This window comes from Xiphophorus couchianus, chromosome 23 (assembly GCF_001444195.1).
Source record: "Xiphophorus couchianus chromosome 23, X_couchianus-1.0, whole genome shotgun sequence".
Lineage (NCBI taxonomy): Eukaryota > Metazoa > Chordata > Actinopteri > Cyprinodontiformes > Poeciliidae > Xiphophorus > Xiphophorus couchianus.
Window position 1 is genome coordinate 8,689,200 of NC_040250.1, and position 19,922 is coordinate 8,709,121.

The following is a 19,922-nucleotide window of genomic DNA, read 5'->3' on the forward strand; positions in this document are numbered from 1 at the left end:
TTTTTTAGGAGCACTACCACAGATTCGAAAAAATTTGCCTTTATTATTATAAATTTCCAAGTTTACTGGAGACAGGGACGTTATTCTGCAAAGATCCCAATATATGACTGCAGATGGCGCTGTTTCATTTATATACTGAAACGTGTTGTCCTACTCAATGTTTCAGGACAAAATGAAATTATTTTATATGAACAACAACATATAAAATAAAATTAAACATATACCTAAATTTTGGATGAGTTTAGACGAGGATAAGATACGCCCAAACTATTTTCACTGTCACAAAACTGCCACGTCTTTTGAAAATATTTATACTTTGGTGTGTAAGATCTTTTTATTTTGAGCTGAGACATTGCGTTGCACGTTAAAACAGAATCTATTTTGAGAATCAAATAAAAAGTGGCAACCAACCACATTTTCCACTACTAAACAGTTTGACTGGCACTCGATATTGTTTAATATTTCACAGTTTAAAAAATCACTGCAAAAGTATTTGTGTGAATAAATGCTGAAATACAAATGTAGTATCCTGTGGACACTGGCCTTAAAATATTAAAGTAGTTATCTTTTTAACAGTAAGAGGTTCAGCTGGGACTGGGGTCATCTTTATAACATTTATTTGATATTTGTATTTGATACTGTCAAACAGCGAAATTAGAACCAGAAACACAACAGAAAACCAGTGGATATCAAATAGAGATTTGACATGTAGATCAGCTGCAGATAGACAAAGTGTGATTGTGGAGACAAATGATAATTTTTTTTAGAGGTTAGTGTTTATAGGAAGAAAAAGTAAAACTATATCAAAACAAGAGCTGTCTAAAAAAACAAAACGAAAAAAAGGATAATCACGGCTGCCAAGTGTTGACGTCGTTTTTAAAGCTAAACTCTTAAAAAAGCTGTAAGCTAGTCCGTCACAATTCGCCGTTTTTGAGTTAAAACTTTAAAAACTGTTTGGTATAAAAATAGATAAGAATTGCCGCATTTTATCTTTTTATTTGAGGGGAGTTGTTTCACCCTCTACTTTTTTCTCCGACGTGTAAACCAAGATTGTGTAATTTTCCAATAATAACGCTCTGGAAAAAATGGCGGATGACGTTGGAAGCCGAATTTAACGGATATCGGGGCATTGTAACGGTCAGGCACGCACGTACGTACGTACGTACGGTTAATGTTAGCGTTACAAGTACAAGTGAAGGCTGTAGGTTGCTGTACGTTGTTTTTAGTGTGTGTGTGACATGCGCACACACAGCCAGCCGCAGCACCACCGACCTGCTGTCCGACACCGACACGTCGTGAGGAGGGACACCGAGAGACACCGCAGCAGCCGCGGGAATGTAAAGGAGACAGGCTCGGGGGCAGACGGAGAGCGGTCCTGTCTGTCAGAGAATGCCGCAGCAAGTGAACGCAAGCTCGGCGTTGGATCACGATCGTGACCCGCTGTCGTTCAGATTTCTACCCCTCGTTGGGTAGTGATTGTTATTCTTCATATTTTATTAGAAGAAGTCATCGCCGAACCAAGATGCCGCCCCGTTCTCACAGCCTCCAGTCCAGCGGACTGACGCTCTCCGAAACAAGCATGGGTAGGTGTGCGCAAGGTCACTGCTGTGTCTGCACCAGCTTTTTATTGTTCAATAACAGTACAGTGCATCTCTCAAACCCCATTTAACCACTTTGAAAACAATAGTTTTGGTTACAGTAACAGCTCCGTAAACATTAATAGCCATGAAAAATAGTCTAAAACAGTCGTTGCACCACCAGGCGGGTATTTTCCTTCATGGCCGGGCCGCAGCGCGTCACTGCAGGTGCGGCGGCGCTGAGTAACCACAGCAGCCTGGCTCTTATGGCTGCTGATGCTGCACGGATTTCACCAGGATGCTTGGCAACTTTATTCTAAGTAGAGTCAAACAAACAATGCTTTTTAGGCTACATAAAATTACTAAATTGTTTGTATTTCTTATATTGACTATTGTTTGAGTCTAATATAGTCATACAAAACAGCCACAACTGAGCATTTTGATACAGAACAGGTACTGATAACATTGTAAACAGCAATAGTGCAGACCACAGTATGTATAGTTGTATTACAGTTGAATTGTTATTGAAATGTAACCCCAGCTCTGCAAACTTATGTGTCCTTCAGTTGTCACTGGTGATACTGAATCCCTTTGTTTACTAAACCAAAGCATGTTTTTCTATCGATCTCTAGATATCAGCCTTATGGTTCATGCAGTTGAGTCCAATCACCAACTTTTTTATTTGTAAAACAAAAAAAAAAAAGGTTTTTAAGTCACTATGTCGTTGTTTGACCAAGATGGATAGATAGATGATTTTATTGGATGTAAGGATGAATGGATGGATAGATGTATGTATGTATGGATGGATGGAGGTATGGATGGATGATGGATGGATGGATGGATGGATGGATGGATGGATGGATGGATGTAGACAAAGGCAACGATGGATGGACAAACAAATTGATGGATGGATAGATGCAAGGATGGACGGGTGGATGAATGGATGGATGGTTGGATGTAAGGATGGATGGATGATGGATGGATGGATGGATGATTGGATGATTGGATGGGTGGTTGGATGGATGTAAGGATGGACAGGTGGATGGATGGATGGATGGATGGATGGATGAACCAGCTGACAGATTAACTCTGATTCTAGATTCTCCAACTCAGTAACATCTTTGATTTTACTGAGCTGAAATGAAAATGTTGTGATTTTGTAGAATAAGTGATTCCACATGTAGAGCATCTGGGAGTATTGAATTCACTAAATGCTGTTTGTGTATCAGATTGAACTGATAAGTCTGTTCATCTGTGAATGTGTTAGGATCACAATAAAAACACTTAATCCACTTTAGATAACAATCGTATCATGAGAAAACCTTCATGTTTTCTCTGCAGAACCCGGTTTGACTCTGGAGCTTCATTACATTTCATTGCCTGTCTTTGAGACAGAATTAACTGTTAGCTGTCAACATTACAGAGCCGATATTAAATCGTTTTAACATCTTACTAAAAACTTCCCAACTGATTTTTAGTCACAAGTTCTTTTATTTTACAATATTTATATTTTTCAAAATTTTCCTCATTTTCTTATGCTACAACCATAAACTTTAATGTATTTTATTGGGATTTTATATATTATATCAACTCAGAGTAATGTGTAATAGTGAAGGAAAATAACTTATGGTTCTTCTGAAAATCTTTTAAAAAGCATGCGATGCATTTGTACTCTGATGCCACTAAATAAAATCCAGGGTAACTGACTGAGTTTATAAATCACCAAAATATTAAATAGAGTCCACCTTTTGTGTAATTTAATCTCAGAATATATTCTGTGAAGAGGTTTAATCAAACATTGTCATGAAAAACAAGGAACAGAGCAGACAGAGTCAAAGTTGTTGAGAAGTTTAAAGCAGAGTTATGCTAAAGGCAACTTCATTTAGACAGCAATTTTTGGTCAAAAGCAACTCAAAGTGCTTATAAATAGAGGTTAATAACATACATCAAGGTAAAACACATGAACTTATTTAAATTAAACAGATTTAAAAAAATAAAAAACTAAGTTTAAAAGTGGGCAACAGCAAATAAAAATGTTTTAAACTTTGTTTTAAAGAGCTCAGGTGGGAACATTCCTCAGCTAACGGGAAACTTATTCCAGGTTTTTGTTGTATAAAACCTGACGGCTGCATCAGTATATTTTAACTCTTGGAATGGTTAATAGGTTTGATTCAGATTATCCTTTCAGACTTAATGGCTCAAAGCATTTAAGAAGATCAGAGACATAGTCTGTGAGTGCTTTGTGAACCATCAGTGAGATTTTAAACTCCATTCTTTGGGCGATGGGTAGCCAGTTTAAAGACCTCAAAACTGGACTGATATTCTGATCTTTTTTGCTTTTGTAAGGACTCTAATATCAGCATTAGTTGAAGTTGTCTCATTGATTTTTCTAATAGATTCACAGTGAAAACAGCGTTGCAACAATTGAGTCTGCTAAAAACAAAGGCATCAACTAATTTTCCTGAATCCTGTAGAGACATCAGGCGTCTAATTCTGGCAGCATTTTTAGGTGGTAATATGTTGTATTTATGACCATGTTTTGTACTTGTTGAAATTCAGAGCAGGATCCATGACTAACCTCAGATTCCTGGCATTGTAAACCAACAGACTGAAAGTGGAATAAAAATTCTGTTTTATTATATTTAGGTGGGAAAAAATGGACACGCCCAACTATTAATCTGTTCAATGCATTCAGTCTATTTGCACTTGACTATAATCTCCTGGCAAAACCTAATGTACAACTGTGTGTCATCAACATAATTGTGATACTCTTTCTTATCGTTGCATATAATTTGAATGCTTGGAAATGTTGAAAAGGAGAAGACTTAGGTTGGAACCTTCAGGAATAAATAATTTTATTCAGCTTAGATTTATTATGGACACGAAAAGGTTCTATCAGACAGACACCAAGTACCAACTCAATTTTTTTAATTGGGATAATAAAATGTCATGATGAGCTACGTCGAACGCTGTCTTCAGATCAAGTAAAACTAATACTGAAATTTTACTACAATCAGTGTTCAGCTAGAGGTCATTAAAGACATTTACAAGAGCAGTTTCAGTACTGTGATGTTCACAAAAGCCTGATTGACAAAAACCATCAGAGAAGTTGCTCAGGGTTAGAAATCTGGTTTTTAAAGGGAACATATAATGCCGCATTCACATTTTGCACCTGTCTGGAAAATGAGTCGTTTCAAAAACCTCCAGAATGTAACGTCACAAATTAGCAACTCCAGCATAGCTCAGTCCGTTACCTAGCAACCCCAGCAGAGTTCCGCCTGTAGCAACATTTGGTCAGCTGGTTTTACCGCTGTACATGCTGCACAATGGCTGATGGAAAAGACAACAAGACAGTTTGTTGTTGACTTACCATCCAAAAACCACTTGCTGCTTTCTTGCTAGTTGTGCAGGGGCCTCCACTTCTGCTTTTCAAAGATGTACAGTTGTGTAATTGAGCATCTGTTTGCAGTTATTTTCATGTGCGATTGTAAACGTTGAGCTCATTCTGAAAGAAGCTCAAATAGGCAGAACTGATCAGACTAAAATCTCCTTATCTAAGAATGATTTTGTGCAAAAAATTTACAAAATATGTTTTGTATAGCCTATAGATCTATCCTAACCTTTTGAAGGAAGCATAATAGATCACCTTTAATATCTTAGCCAGAAGTGGCATATTACTGAAAATTGATAAGTCCAGGTTATTCTTTTTATGAAGTGGTTTTGATTTCCACAGTCTGTGGGAACACTCCAGAGGAGAATGACTCATTTATTATTAGGAAAAGGTCAGGAGAAAAAACATGTGAGGCTTTGAGGAAAAACCTGGTTGGTTCAGATGGATAAAACATAATCCAAATCTTGGAAGATCTCACGCAGCTGTTTTTAATGCGTCATCTGAAAATGCAAAAATACAGACCTTCAAATGCAGGGAAAGAAACCACAGCCAAGAGGCTTGTGTGATTTTCTGCAAGGTTTGTAAGACAAAGACTAAATTTTAACCTTTTGACCAGCATGTGACACAACAAATGCATGGCGATTGGTTGGTAATATTTGTGTCAGGATTGGTTTTTTTCTGTGTTGATTTGAGTTTTTCTGTGTGTAAAAAAAATTCCCCACATCGTTTTTGCGCCCCCTATGCGTTGCATACACTGCATAGCCACCTTTTGTGCCACTGTGTTTGTCCATTGTTACCAGTCGCTACCAGTGTTGAGCCTTAGCCTTTCCTCTCAGCTGTGCTGCCTGGATTTTTGGATTGTTCTGTGCTTATTTTCCATCATTCTTTTCTACCTGGGTCCTCTGCGTTCTGCCTCACCACCTCTTCCACAAATTATGACAATTAGATTTTGTTTTTGTTGCACCTGTAGGCTCCTTTAAGAGAAGAAAGAGGAAATCCATAACGGTGACGGTGATGCTGCTAATTGTGTCTGTTCTCATCCTCGTTTTCGGCCTGGCGGCGACCACCCGGACACAAAACATCACTGTGGGAGGCTACTACCCAGGAGTCATTGTGAGTTCAAATTCCTGCCTGTAAGCGTCAGACACAACATGGCAAACGAGACTAAGCTGTTTCCAGAAAATCCTTTCAATTCCTGGAGTCCAAACTTCATTAACACAGCTCCCCAAAGGGAGTGTTTTGCATTCATTATTCAGTATTGCAATCGTTAGATGCTGGATGAAGTCTGAGTCTTCCAGTCAGTAAATTTTTTTTTGGCATTTAAAAGACTCAGATCGAGTTCTGTGAATTTAATGTTTAGATCATCTGAATCAAACTGTTTTAGTGACATTTATTTTGAAACTATAAAGTCAAATTTGATTGATATTCAATACAAGTAACACTTTATGTATCTCAAAGAGAAATTATATTAAAGGTTGTCACAATTCATATCATCTAAGCATCTTCAAAGGTTTGTTGTGGATTGTGATGCTGTGATCAAGAAGGAAATCCAGTAGCAGTCAATCTTGCATCCAATCTGAAGAGGCCTCTCACTGAAGACTGTTGCTGTGTTGCAATATGAAGTTAATTCAATTCAAAAATACTTTACTTATTAAACATTAAAGGTGTTGCTGTAACTCGCATCATCCAGGTTGGTGATGGTTTGGGCAGGAAGGATCTCCAGTAGCAGTCAGTTTCACAACCAATCTGAAGAAGCCTCTGATTGAAGATTATTTCCGTATGATAGTTTCATGACTGTCACAGCTGGAAGAGTTCATTTTCCACAAAAAATTCTGAAAGGTCAAACATTAGTTAAAAAAAACTCAGAAATTTTGAGATTAATCTCAGATTTTTTTGTGTGAAAAAAATGTGTAAATTTCTGTTTGAAAAGGCAAATATTTTCTAGAAAACCCCCAGAAATTTTGAAATTAATCTCAGAATTAATTTCAAATTAAATTTTTCTTTTTTTAATTTTGTGTTTGAAAAGTGAGATTTTCTAAAAATAAAAAATAAAATAAAAAAACTTGGAAATTTTGAGATTTTTGGCTTTTGGAACTCAGACATTTCTGGGGGGGGTTTTGTGAAATTTTCAGAGGCTAATCTTAAAGTTTCTGAATTTATTTCTAGAAAATGTTTGACTTTTCAATAACAGAAATTTGAGGTTTTTCCTTGAAAATTTCTGAGATTAATCGTAAAATTTCAGCCATTTTTCGGCGGAAATTTGGATCTCATTTTTGTTTTTTTCTATCTAATGTGGCTCTAATTCAATGCCATATGAACGATCTCCTGTAACAGGATATTTTCTTTCTTTCCAGCTCGGCTTTGGCTCTTTTCTGGGAATCATCGGTGCTCATTTGATAGAGAACAAGAGGCAGATGGTAAGAGGATTTACATCCTTTATTTCCACTGTGTTTTGTGTCTACTGGTCCTTTTTATCCATTCCAGTTGAGCCTGTGAGTCCGAACTGGGCTGAGGAGACTTGCGTTGCGTACTGTTGCAAATAAACTGGACTATGAGTGGTGAGTTGAGGGCGAACGCAGCCAGAAATAGAATCGGGCTGTAAATGGAGGAGGACAGATGTCTGCAGCCAAAATGAGGGTGGGAGGAAACTGCAGATGAGCAGAACAGGTGGAAGGTGCCAGGTTCGGCCCGTCAGAGCTGATGGACGGCTTTATGCTGTGGCAGCCGTTACCTATAGCGCAGCAGGAGGTCCGGTCCAGTGATGCAGCAAACTGAGCCGCAGCACATTGCATTCCTCTGCTGTGAAATGTTATTGCAGGTTACATAAAAAGTGATAACAGGCTGTACATCTAGACGATTTATATCTTTTCCTAGACATGAGAAATAGATACACATTCAGTTTGGAGGTTTGCACCATCTGGTCAGGGTTCAGAGGGCTGAACTTGATTGTTGGAGAGATATTTACTTCAGTTTACTTTTAGGAGTAGTTTTACTACACTGATTGTTTTACTTTTATTTGAGTAATATTTTTATGAGGTATTTCCACTCTTACTTGAGTAAAATTTCTGGATGCTCTTCCCACTGAGTAAATGATCAGATATAGACACACCTGAAGTAAGACTTCTTGTTTGTGCACAAAGTTTGTTTTTCTAAAGTCAAATTTATTGCAGTAGCAAACAAAAGCTTTAAATTTGATCACAAATCCCATCTCAAGAAACAGTTTTCTACTAAAACATCACTCACACAATTGAAGGTACAGTTTCTTTAAACACGTAACTGAAACATTTTTAATGTATGCTCTACATATATTAGTATATATTAACTATGTGCTACTTTTTTGATTCATAACAGTGACAAAAAGGCCAGTTTCTTTTAGCCACTGATTGAAGAGGTTTACTTTGATAGTTTATAGTTTTACTGTGAAAACAAAATTTCAAAATCTTACCAAGTATTTTTGCTCTAGTTTCTATTGCAAATATCTTATTATTCTTGACATAAAACAAAACTCAATTATACAGTAATAAGTAACTTTTCAGCAAGTCAATAATATCTTAATATTGATGAAAAAATATAATTTCACTTATAGGAAAAAGTATCGGTATAAGTATAAATATCTAGTGGGGCTGGCACTTTTTCATCAATATTAAGGAATTTACTTAAAACTATCTTTCTGAAAAGTCAATTGTAAATTAGTTTTGCTTTATTTGAAGTGTATTAAGATATTTGCACTATAAACTGGACCAATAACATTTGGTAAAATTTTGTGTTTTTGCAGTGAAGTTTATTGTATAACATTCTCCTTGTTTTATAAAGGTTTATGCTTTATAAAAACAAAAAATATTAATAAAAACGTTTTCCTTCTCCCTCCTTCAGTTCCATTCGTCCCTTGAAAATCCAGGATATGGTTTTGTAGACATACAGAAATAGTCAATTATTTGAGGAAACTTTAGCATATGTATTTATTCTCTGTTTATGTGCTTCAATAAACCTGATTGCTGTTGCTTGGTGAGTAAACAGGAGTCGATGACAAGCTGCTGACATAATTTACTCCCTCGGCTGTCGTGTGTTGCATCGGGAAAACATCTGAAACATACGGATCAGAGTGTCAGCAGGCTGGGAACATGGCAGGGGGAAAAAAATCAAATCTAATTCCTAAAGTATGACTGAAATTCATTAATTTTGTTTGATTCGTGTTTCTCCCTTTTTCCTCAGTAAGTGGTGTCATTTGGGTTTCTTTCCTCTTTCAGTGCAGAACTTATGTGAACAGGAGTGAGTGTAACTCAATGCTTGCTGTTTTTGTGTCGCTGAAAGACTGAAACGTTTTCGTTTGAAACTGCATAATGATTTGCATCAATCAGTGGTAGGATTGGATTAGAACATCTTGTGATGTCAATGTCCGTTGTGATGTTTTCATCTTTTCTGTTTTCATCTGTACTGCTACACTGTGTGACCTTTTGCCATCTGTGTCCAATAGATTCTGTCCAGCTGGCTAAATATTACATTAATATGTAGATGCATTTATGCAACACTTTCTAGTATATTACCCAACAAGAATAGCACTTCTTGAATTATAGATCCCGTTTAGTTCAAAAATATTTTATTTATCCTAAAGGGAAGTTAAATATCGTAACTCATGTCATCCAAGTACCTTCAAAACATCGCTGTGGATGGTAATGCGTTGGGCAGGAAGGATCTCCAGTAGCAGTCAGTTTCCCAACGCATCTGAAGAAGCCTCTGACTGAAGATGATTTCTGTATGACAGTCCCATCAGTTGTGGTCAAGCACTGCTAATCCTCTTTGTTTGCTTTTGCTACTTCTTTTCAAATCTTTGTCAGAGAGACGTTGGACTCCCTCCTTTTCTCTTTGCATCCATGAAGCCTCCTTTTCAACTCCTCTGGGGTTTAATATTATTTGGGACGCTGATCAGCTGTTTGTAATTGTAAAAAAGCAATACCAAAAGAGCAAAAATCTTTCCAGGTGCAGAGGGAATAATCGTCCAAACATTTAACGCCTACAAATGTGTTTATATTAATAAATGTGTTAAACCTGCAAAAAGATCAAATCAAAAGTTCAATGACAAGATATTGGCAATATATAGTTTATCCCTAATCAGTGGCGCCTCTTGGGAGGATTCCCATTGACTCTGGAGTCTTATTTAAAACCTTTAAGTGCTCAAGCGGTGATAAACAAATGTACATTTAGTTATCCTGAAGCTGACGCGTCTCTGTTTCCTTCCACAGTTAGTTGCATCTATTGTCTTCATCAGTTTTGGAGCAGTTGCCGCCTTTTGCTGCGCTATTGTTGATGGAGTTTTTGCAGCGAGGCACATTGTAAGTATAGCCAATTTATTTTATTTTAAAACAAATAACATGCTAGCTAAAGCTACTAGAGTTAGTTAGCCTTACAAAGGCTTGGTAGGTTCTGTCTGCAGTAAATGGGTGGCAGAAAAAAATATTTAGCTTTGGGTAAAATTAGCCGTCATGATGCAAAGTGACCACTAATGCATATTTAATACAATTGTGCTGAAATAATGACACAGCTGAGTGAAAAGGAGCATCCCCATTAGTGGATCTTTATTTGCCAGTAAAATGGAAGATTCTTGAAAGTTTACACTCGACTTCACAGGGAACCTGTTATAAAAGATAAACCAGGAGCCTTAAAACGATCCACTGACTGTCATCGCATTCATCTTTAGATTTTAAACCAGATCACATTTATACTGGAAAGGGTATAATTAAATCCTGCACTGATGACTCCTACCAGTCAGACATGTTTGAAACGCTACAAAAGCAATTCTACTCTGAAGTCCTTGTAAACACTTACATATGTCACTAATCACACTTTTTGGTGTCTTTTCATTTATGTGGCAAATGAATGTCACAGAAAAATAATTAAATATGATAGCAAACACCATTTGTTTGGTTACCGTTACTGAATCAATGTAGATGTAACTTAAAACATCACAGTAATAATACATAATCTTACTGTTTACTCACCTCAGGTCGCAGGTTGCTTGAAACTGACAGTGAAGCTGATGGCTCCACCTACTTTCTGATTATTTTAGCCAGTAATAATCTGACCGTTAATCTGGCATTTAATTTTATTCCTAGATTTGTAATTTATTCTTAAATATGACCGAACACAGCAGAAACTGTGAATATCAAAGCATTGGTAGCAATACGCACACTATTCAGAACTGGAGCATATCAAGAGGTTGACTTCAGGTAGAGCCCTAAATTATTACATTTTATTCACATTAATAATAACTCATGTAAGCCAAAACGACACAAGTACATAACTAAAGATGACAAAACGGCACATTTTAACAGAATTAGCATGTTGAAAACGATTCATACCCTTCAAAATAAATAATGAAAAAGCCTTTAGTGACTCTTATCGATGAAATGTTTCTTATATTTACTGGAAAAAACATTTAGCTGGTTTTATGGGTATTTTGTCGGTTCATCTTTAGTCTTTTGAAGTTTGAAATCCTCTTAGCCATGAACCCAATTTTTTTTAATGTGAACAAGTTCAATAACTACCATCCCGGTTGTAGTTTGTGTATAATTAGATTAACAAACACCAGTCATGCATACTTTTTTGTTATTTTGGTGTCACAAAGAGATGTAAAAACCATATGTTTTTGTTTCTACGGCACTTGCAGTTTTACAGTCTCGTAAATAAAAATAGAAGTCCAGCTCTGAGCCTGATCGTTTTTCACTCTTTAAAAATAACAAACAAGGCCGAACATGCAGGCCTAAAGATATCTTTTCCCAGAGACAAACAAGCCAGAAGATGCAACATGAATAAACAAGTTTGTCTTGTTTATAATTTGATTTGATTTCTAAACATTATGTGGTAGCAAATTATGAAACACCAGTAAACATTGCTTTTAGTCAAATCCCATCATTAAAATGTGATACATTTTAATGATGGGTATCCCAAAGGCAGCTTTAAACAGCCTTCATTTAAAGGAACTCTGTGTTTCGGAAATGGACTGAACTTATATAGCACTTTTCCAGTTATTTTGACCAATCAAAGCTCTTTACACTAGAGTCACATTCACCCATTCGCACCCACAAACACGCACACATTTATACACCAATACTCAGATCAGTTGGCAATTTGGGGTTAAGTGTCTTGCCCAGAGACATGTGGAAGCTGGAATCGAACCTACAACCTTCTGATCGCAAGACGACTATTCTACCATACAGCCATTGTCGCCTTGCAGTTTTCTGGAAGTTTGTTCCAGATTAGAGGAGCATAAAAACTGAATGCTGCTTCTCCATGTTTTATTTCTGGTTCTAAATAATATTCCCGTTAGAATAACATAGTCGGCTTCGGTGCTTAAATTACTTAATTTTATCTGAATTGCTGAAACCTGATGTGAAATAAATTACCCAACAGTAGCTGAAGTTTCTTTATCATACTGTGACTAGCTTTGTAGCCATTGATATTTGATATTTATTAAAGATATTTTTGTCTCTTTATTCTAATTTATTGCTTGAAAAAGTGATTTGTTCTCCTGCAGGACCTCAGGCCTCTGCATGCAGGGCGCTGTGGGTATCTCTCCAGTGATTCTGCATCTGAGCGTGACGTAAGACACCTTTATTATATCTCACTCTCTTTTCATGCACTAAATGCTCTTTGAATTGTGTGTGGGTGAGGCTGTCGTGTCCCGTAGCGATGCAGAGTTAAGGTGCTGAAAACAGCTTGTGACCCTCAGGTGCCGTGCCACACGCCTCGGTCGTCGTGTAAGCTGCATGTGAAGAGCAACACCTGTTACTGCTGTGACCTCTACAACTGTGGGAGGTGAGTAAAACTTTGGTTAAAATGAACAAAGACAAAACTGTGGCTACGTGGTTTGAAGTGCTACTTTCATTGTTTCGATTTTCAGTAGAGATGCACCAATTAAGTGGCCTGATGTTTTATTTAAAGATCGCCTCAGTGGTTGTCAGACATCAAGAACTCCCACAAATTTCTGAGTTTGAAGAAAGTTGGGAAAGGTTAGACATTCGCTCACAACAATGGGATCTTCTTGATCTTCCTTCATTTTCTGTTGGATTCAAAACTACTCCCTCTGTCCAAAATCCTCCATTATGTTTTTCTTCTTTCTTATATGTTTAAGCGCTTAAAAATAACCGAATCTGTCCAAATCCAGTAAAGTCAAATCGGTGCATCTCTAATTTTTAGCAGGAGATTTGTTTGCATTGCAGCTTTGATTGTATCAGAACAAGAATGTTTCTTTTCTTTTTGACTTTTGTTTCAGAGAACCTCTTATGGGACTTCAGAATAAAGATGTTTTGAAAAAGTTTAGGAAGTCATCCATGATTTGGAAGTAGGTCCCTTTTCCAGACCGATACTGCCCGTTGTAGATCAGCTCAGCATTTTTCTTTTCATGCAGATGTAGTTGTTGTAAATAATAAACACCATCATAGAAAAGTGTTGTTCATCTCTGCATGTTCTGTTTGTGGCTGATCTTACATTTATCCATCCATTTCAGTTTTACTCAACTTTTCAAAGCCTCAGTGAAATCCTTTTCCACGATTGCAACCATAAATCAAAACCTGATAACTGAACCAATCACTGACCCTCTCAGTGACCTTTGTGACCTGACCGTAGGCTGTCTCCCTCTCTGTCCCACTCATTGGCCCAGCCGAGCAGAAGTGATGGGAGGCTACCATGAATACACAGATGTGAAAAGCTGCCAGGACGTTGTGCACCTTTACTACCTGCTGTGGTCTGCGACCATCCTGAACATCGTGGCGCTTTTTCTGGGCATCATTACTGCAGCTGTGCTGGGAGGCTTCAAGGACATGGTAGGCAAAGATATAAAGTCAAAAAGGAAAATAACTTGCGTAGATTTTTCTGATATCTGGTCTTTACTCAAGTATTTATCTTTCTGATGATTTTTGACTTTTATTTCCTACATTTTAAGAGAAATATCTGTAATTTCTACTCCTTACATTTTCACATTTGACTCGTTATTTCCATGATTAAAAATATAATGACGTGGAGTCATATCAAAACAGAAAAAAAGTCCGCTGCTCACATAAAAGTGTTATAGTGAAGGCAATTCACCAAAGAAGAAGAAGAATGCACTGGAGCGTGAGAAAAACATGGAGTTGGGCTGCAGCTAGTTACATTTACTCAATTACATTTTCTTGAGTAACTTTTAAAAAAAATGCACTTTGAGTATTTTTACGCTTTATACTTTTCTTGAGTAATTTTATTTTGAAGTATTTCTACTTTTACTTGAGTAAAATTTCTGGATTTTTCTACCTACTGAATGAAAAACAAACATGTTTTAAATAAAAATTCACAGAGGCACACCTGCAGCCTTTGTTAAAGTTTCATCCATTTTTTTTATTGAAAGCAAAATGTTCTTTTGCCTGATTTTGTTACTTTTATAAATTATTGTCATTTTTGTCCTTAAACTACCAAAACTTCCACATAACTTTATATTTTGGTCCGTCTGACGTAATTTTTAAATGATTGATAATTTGATCAGTTGCTCAGTACTTGAGTAGACTTTTTTTTTTTTTTACCAGATACTTTTTACTTTTACTTGAGTAAAAATATGCTGAAGTAGTTCTACTCTTGAGTACAACTTTTGGGTACTCTACCCTCCTCTATAAACAACAGATTAACTCATTCAGAGATTCAATCTCCATCTGCAGCCATATTTTTAAAAACTCCTTCCATGTTGGCTAAAAGAACGATTAGTGACGAATGCAAATGTTTTGTGAAATAAAGGTTTGATTTGAAGAAAAATTAGACCGTAGCTGTATTTATTTTTGAATCTCTTTACTAACACAGTGCATGTTGTGAGCAAAACAAAAAAGTATTTTGTCTCTACTTCAGTAGAGAATGTGAGTATTTTTCACCTCTCTGAAGGTAGAGCCACATGTTGGACAGTAAATTATGATGCAGTTTGGTTTTTGGATTTCTTTACCATAAAAGCTGTTTTTCCTCCTCTATAAAAATAAATATTAATAACTTGTAGCTAGAATAATAAATCATTCTGCCTTCGCTCTCTTCTCATAGCACACAAACTACAGACAAGCCTGTAAGTCCCAACATCGCCGGTGTTGCACCATATTCACAGTAGGAGGCGCTGTTTCAGTTTCACAACATACTTTGCCATACCTATGGTCACAGAAAGTGTTAGCACTTATCATATATTGTGGCCACACTGTAACTTATGATAAAATACTAAATATTTAAACTCTGTCCTTCCACCAAAGTTACTTTTTATTCTTTGCCATACATAGATGTGATCATCAGATGTACTTTTTCTTTATTTTCCATTTGCGTTGGGAAGCACTTAGAAAATTTTATAAATTTGTAATTTATGTCAGGAAATATTTTTTCCTGACATGTCTCAAAAACAACTTTATAACTAGCATCTAATAATTATAAATGTTTATGCCACTTTTTGCTGCAGAATGTTTACATTTCGTAGCATCCTGCTCTCTCTGCATGATAAAACTGTCTTTCTTTCACTCTTCCAGTTGTTTTAAATGAATTATTAATGCTGTCATTGTAGATATGGACAAGTTTAGGCAAGTATCTGTGTTCCTGTGATTTTTCTCACTTATTAATATCAACATATCTGTCTGAAGTGGTGTAATCTCTTGTCTTGTCATGAATTAATAAAAATGTTCAGTGTAATTTTCCTGTACAGAAATGGTTAGAAGTGCCAGTAATAGTAATTTGTCTGCATTTTAAGAGCTGGATTTATTTAATGTTTTTCTTGTTTCTGGTAGTGTTACTATAATGAAGGAGATCACTGTAAATAAACACCAGCTTGTGTTATTTTTTGTTTCAGATGCCTGCTCCTGCTTCAGAGACTGCGTCTGAACCGGAGGCCATCGCTGCTCCTGCCCCTCCTGCTCCTCCTCCCACCACTTCCCTGAACCTGTACCACAACACTGCCCCCTGCCTGCCACCTTACACCGCCTACGACCTGCAGGTACACTGAAAACATGGCGGACATACATCTGTCAACATCATACATTCAGATTACATCAATTATATCAGTAGCTATATTAAGACTGATAAATTTCATGCTAAAATAAGGCTAAGGTTTGCTATAGATTATTTCCAGTGGTCATTATTTTTGTCTTTTTCATTTATAATGAAAACGTTTCAACATTGTGGCTCACTGGTAAATGTGTTTTCTTAAAAGGGGACATACTAAGCAGATTTGTACGTTTTTGTGTTTCCATGTGGGTCTTAACTGCTTCTAAAAACATCCAGCCATTTTTTTGTTCAATAAATTTGTTTTTTGGTGTCTGGAAACTGAACCGCTTCAAAAACCTTCGGTATGTAACGTCACAAATCAGCAGGAACAGCCCCTCACCTCATAAGCCGTTTCCTAGCAACCCAAGCAGAGCTCCAGCAGGTTTGGTCGACTGGTTTTACTCCTGCATGTTTGTTTGTTTTTGTATGTGTACCTATTTTTCCTTTATTTTGGGGTGTCTTTAATTAGAGGCTGTAACACAGACTGCTACAGGAAATCTTTCCTGCCAACTGCCACCGATATCTAGAAAAACTCTAAAGAATTTTCTAGATATTGAATTTGGTTAAAGGTTTTGGTTCTTCATTCGGTGGGTAGAAAATCCAGAAATTTTACTCAAGTAGGAGTAGAGATACTTCATCATAATATTACTCAAGTAAAAGTAAAAATACTCCTATAAGTTCCTTTATAAAAAAAAGTTACTTAAGTAAATGTAACTGAGTAAATGGTTGCCAGCCTGTGCTGAGTGTTTTTCTGTTTGGTTGCAGGGCCCCTTCCTGTTCCCAGACTCCTCAGGCCTCTCAGATGACTCCCAGTCTGGAGCCAGCCACCTCTGGCCCACCATGGTCCCTCCTCGCTACTCCCCGCCTCATGAACACCCGGATGAGAAACCGCCGCCGTACAGCCCGTAGGCCGGCTCCAAGCGATGGAAACACCTGAGGACCCGTCAGGTGTCGGGAGACTCTCGCTCGGATTCTGCTGGCTTTTCTTCACAAACTCTGAACGATGTGTTGAAGAAAAAAAAGGCGAGGGAAGGACGACCACAGCACCGGCTAGCAGGACTAGCGTTAGGACTCTCTCTGGCCGTTTCTGTGCGTCCATATCTGAGAGAGACGCAGCCTGCTCCCCGGCAGGTTTGTTTACACATCTATCTGCCTTAATGCATACGGACCCGAACACTGCGCCATTTAAAGACTCTCCTCCTGTACAGAAACTCTCCTCCAGCGCATATGTTCTTCACGTGTCAATAATGGAGACTAAAAAATAACAAGCCTTTCTGCCTCAACTGGAGCAGAAGAAATTTATCGCTGGAAACTTCGAAGTCCAGCTAGGAATCAGGTTGAGAACCCAACAAATCGTTTCTGAATTAGTTTCTAAACGTCTCTGACTGTAACTAGAAGAAAATATTTAATGAAGGTGTTACATGCTTATATTTGTACAGCAGCATGTTGTAGTTAGCAGCACAGCTAGGCCTAAAGCAGATCATATTTATTTCTGTTCTCTTCTGTGTGGTGAACAGAGCAACGCTATTCAGGAAATAAAGTATTGAATCTACTACAGCAGCTGCTGAGGAGACGCATTTAACTCCATTTATTCTATTTCTACCAAAAGCTGTGAAGCAGATATGATTAAATATATTCAGGAGGAATAAACTTTTGTTCTGTTTGAATTCCTGCTGAAAGTCTGTGAGAAACGGGAACTAAAAATTCAACGCTGTGTTATGAAATGTAGTAAAACCTTCAGAAATATACTCTTCTGATTCCATCCATCCAGTTGCTCCTAGACCTGGTTGGTGTAAATTTTAAATAACCTGAACACATTGTGTTTAAATGCATACAAATGCATCTCAATACATTCAAAAATCTCCATAAGTTCATTTATTTTATAAATTGACTTTAACTCATACATTATTATGAGTGTGTATGTGTATGTATATTATAATTTCTCGATTCATCACCCTGAAGACAAGACTGATGATAATGGCTTACATCTGGTGAAAACGCAAAACTTTATCTCTAAAATAACATTTGAAAAAAAATTTTTATTTTAGCACAAAAACATTGTTTAATGCTGACTTATGTTACTGACGCTTATGCAAAATTCACATGTTGCACATTTATGTGCTTCTATTTGGGTCTCAACTGCTGCTAAACACAACACCAGCGCTTAAGAAAACCCATGTAATTGTTCTTTGGTTACCTAGCAACCCAAGCCGAGTTCCAGCAAGTCTGGTCAGCTGGTTTTACCGCTGTGCAATGACTGCTGGAAAAGACAAGGGTTTTGTAATTGACTTATCTTCCGGAAACCACTTGCTGCATTCTCATTGGTTGTGCAGGAGGCTCCACTTCTGCTTTTCAAAGACGCACGGTTGTACAATTGCGGATTTGTTTGCAGCCATTTTCACGCATGAGTGTAAATGTTGAGTTGGGGGCGTGGCCAGAAGCAGCTTATTTAGATTTAAAGTGACAATACGCCCTAAAACAGCTCATTATGAAATAGACAAAACTGAGCAGATTAAAATTTCAATACGAGTTTGTGCAAACAACGTAATGAACATGTTTTGTATTACACATAGACCGATCCTACCCTGTTCAAGGATGCACAACGGATCACCTTTAAGCAACACAAGATTATTGATAAACTTCCCAAACATATTAATGGAAAGTTTAGTGGAAGAAAAAGCGGTGTTCTTGAAGAAGCAACAGGAATAACTGGAGATGCCGATTTCATCTGCCAGTAGGATGTAGTATTTACCCACACTGCCAAAATTACTGATACCTATATTAATGACCATAGGAACACTGTGATACTGGATTGGATCAAATGGGCCTGATCAGAACCACATAGAGAAATTACACAGTACATGAGAATATATTTAAATAGGCTTACATTTCTGGTTTTTAATTATTTTAAGTTACATTCTAATTTAAATGTTTTCCATTAGATGTAAGCCATTTTACAAAGTGCGGCTCGGGGGCCATTTGCGGCCCTCTGAAGGATTTTTGGCGGCCCAGATGGAGCAAATCTGCTTAAATGGTTGATGCAGATGGACCTTGTTAAACATTTTTACAGCTACATAACATCTTAAAAAATATAATGTACAAAAAATAGATTTGCATTTATTGTTTTTATTTTTTTTCATTTAATCTTAATTTTGGAGTAATTAGAACTGAAAACATTCACCAACTTTTCCCCAAAAACAAATTTTACTTCGGATATAAAAAAAAACAATCAATCCAAACAATTTAGAAGCTCTGGACCTTTTTCAACTGTTTTCCATTTTCTACAAAAATCTGACCATTTTGCTCATTTTAATGAAATTGAAATTGTTTAGTTTATTATCGAGGAGCTAAAACAGTAATAAAAAGAATGTCAAAAGTTTATTTTAAAAAATTTTATTTTAAAAAAAGTGACTCCAAGTTGACAACTTTTTCCCTCTTGGTGAAAATATTGGATTCCACTGCATTATCATCTAAATAAACAAAAAACGCTTTAAATAAATCGCCCGTATTTCACATTTCGAACACATTCTGATCTATTGAGATGCATTTGCTTTGTTATGCTCTCATTAGTCACAGAGTCCTGCTGGTTTTCCAGAGTTTGGTGCAACATCATTCCCATTTCAGTATCACACCATCTTCTCCAATCAGTGCTGGATTCACTGATCTGGTTTAAAGAGAAACTGAAGTGTAAACGCACATCAGCTTCTCTGGTTTGTACTTCAGTCTGCAACAGATGAACGTTTCTTTCTACCAATAAATCATTTGTGATTCAGCTGTTGTTTTTTTTTGCTTCACCAAAGCTGACGGTGTGACTGTCCAGAAAGTTCTCTGCTGATATTCCAAATAAAAAAAGTTTGGTTTTGACCTTTGGTTTGGTTAATCTGCTTGTTTTATGGATTTACTTGGATTGAATAGAAACTGTTGATGAA

The 19,922-nt window shown here is 36.9% G+C and overlaps 1 protein-coding gene across 2 annotated transcripts; it reads left to right on the plus strand.

Annotated features, from left to right (window-relative positions):
• The first annotated feature begins 954 nt into the window (after positions 1 to 954).
• tmem255a (transmembrane protein 255A) lies at positions 955 to 19,854 on the plus strand. Of its 2 annotated transcripts, XM_028008336.1 has the most exons (10): positions 955 to 1,583; positions 5,939 to 6,081; positions 7,323 to 7,385; positions 10,209 to 10,298; positions 12,500 to 12,565; positions 12,695 to 12,780; positions 13,238 to 13,306; positions 13,625 to 13,787; positions 15,800 to 15,943; positions 16,759 to 19,854. In XM_028008336.1, exons 1-10 carry the CDS (start codon positions 1,523 to 1,525, stop codon positions 16,900 to 16,902), a joined length of 1,029 nt encoding a protein of 342 aa, XP_027864137.1. In that variant the 5' UTR covers positions 955 to 1,522; the 3' UTR covers positions 16,903 to 19,854. The 2 variants fall into 2 exon arrangements, with proteins under 2 accessions (XP_027864137.1, XP_027864138.1); XM_028008337.1 differs by lacking the exon at positions 13,238 to 13,306 and having other exon boundaries at positions 960 to 1,583.
• The last annotated feature ends 68 nt before the right edge of the window (positions 19,855 to 19,922 follow it).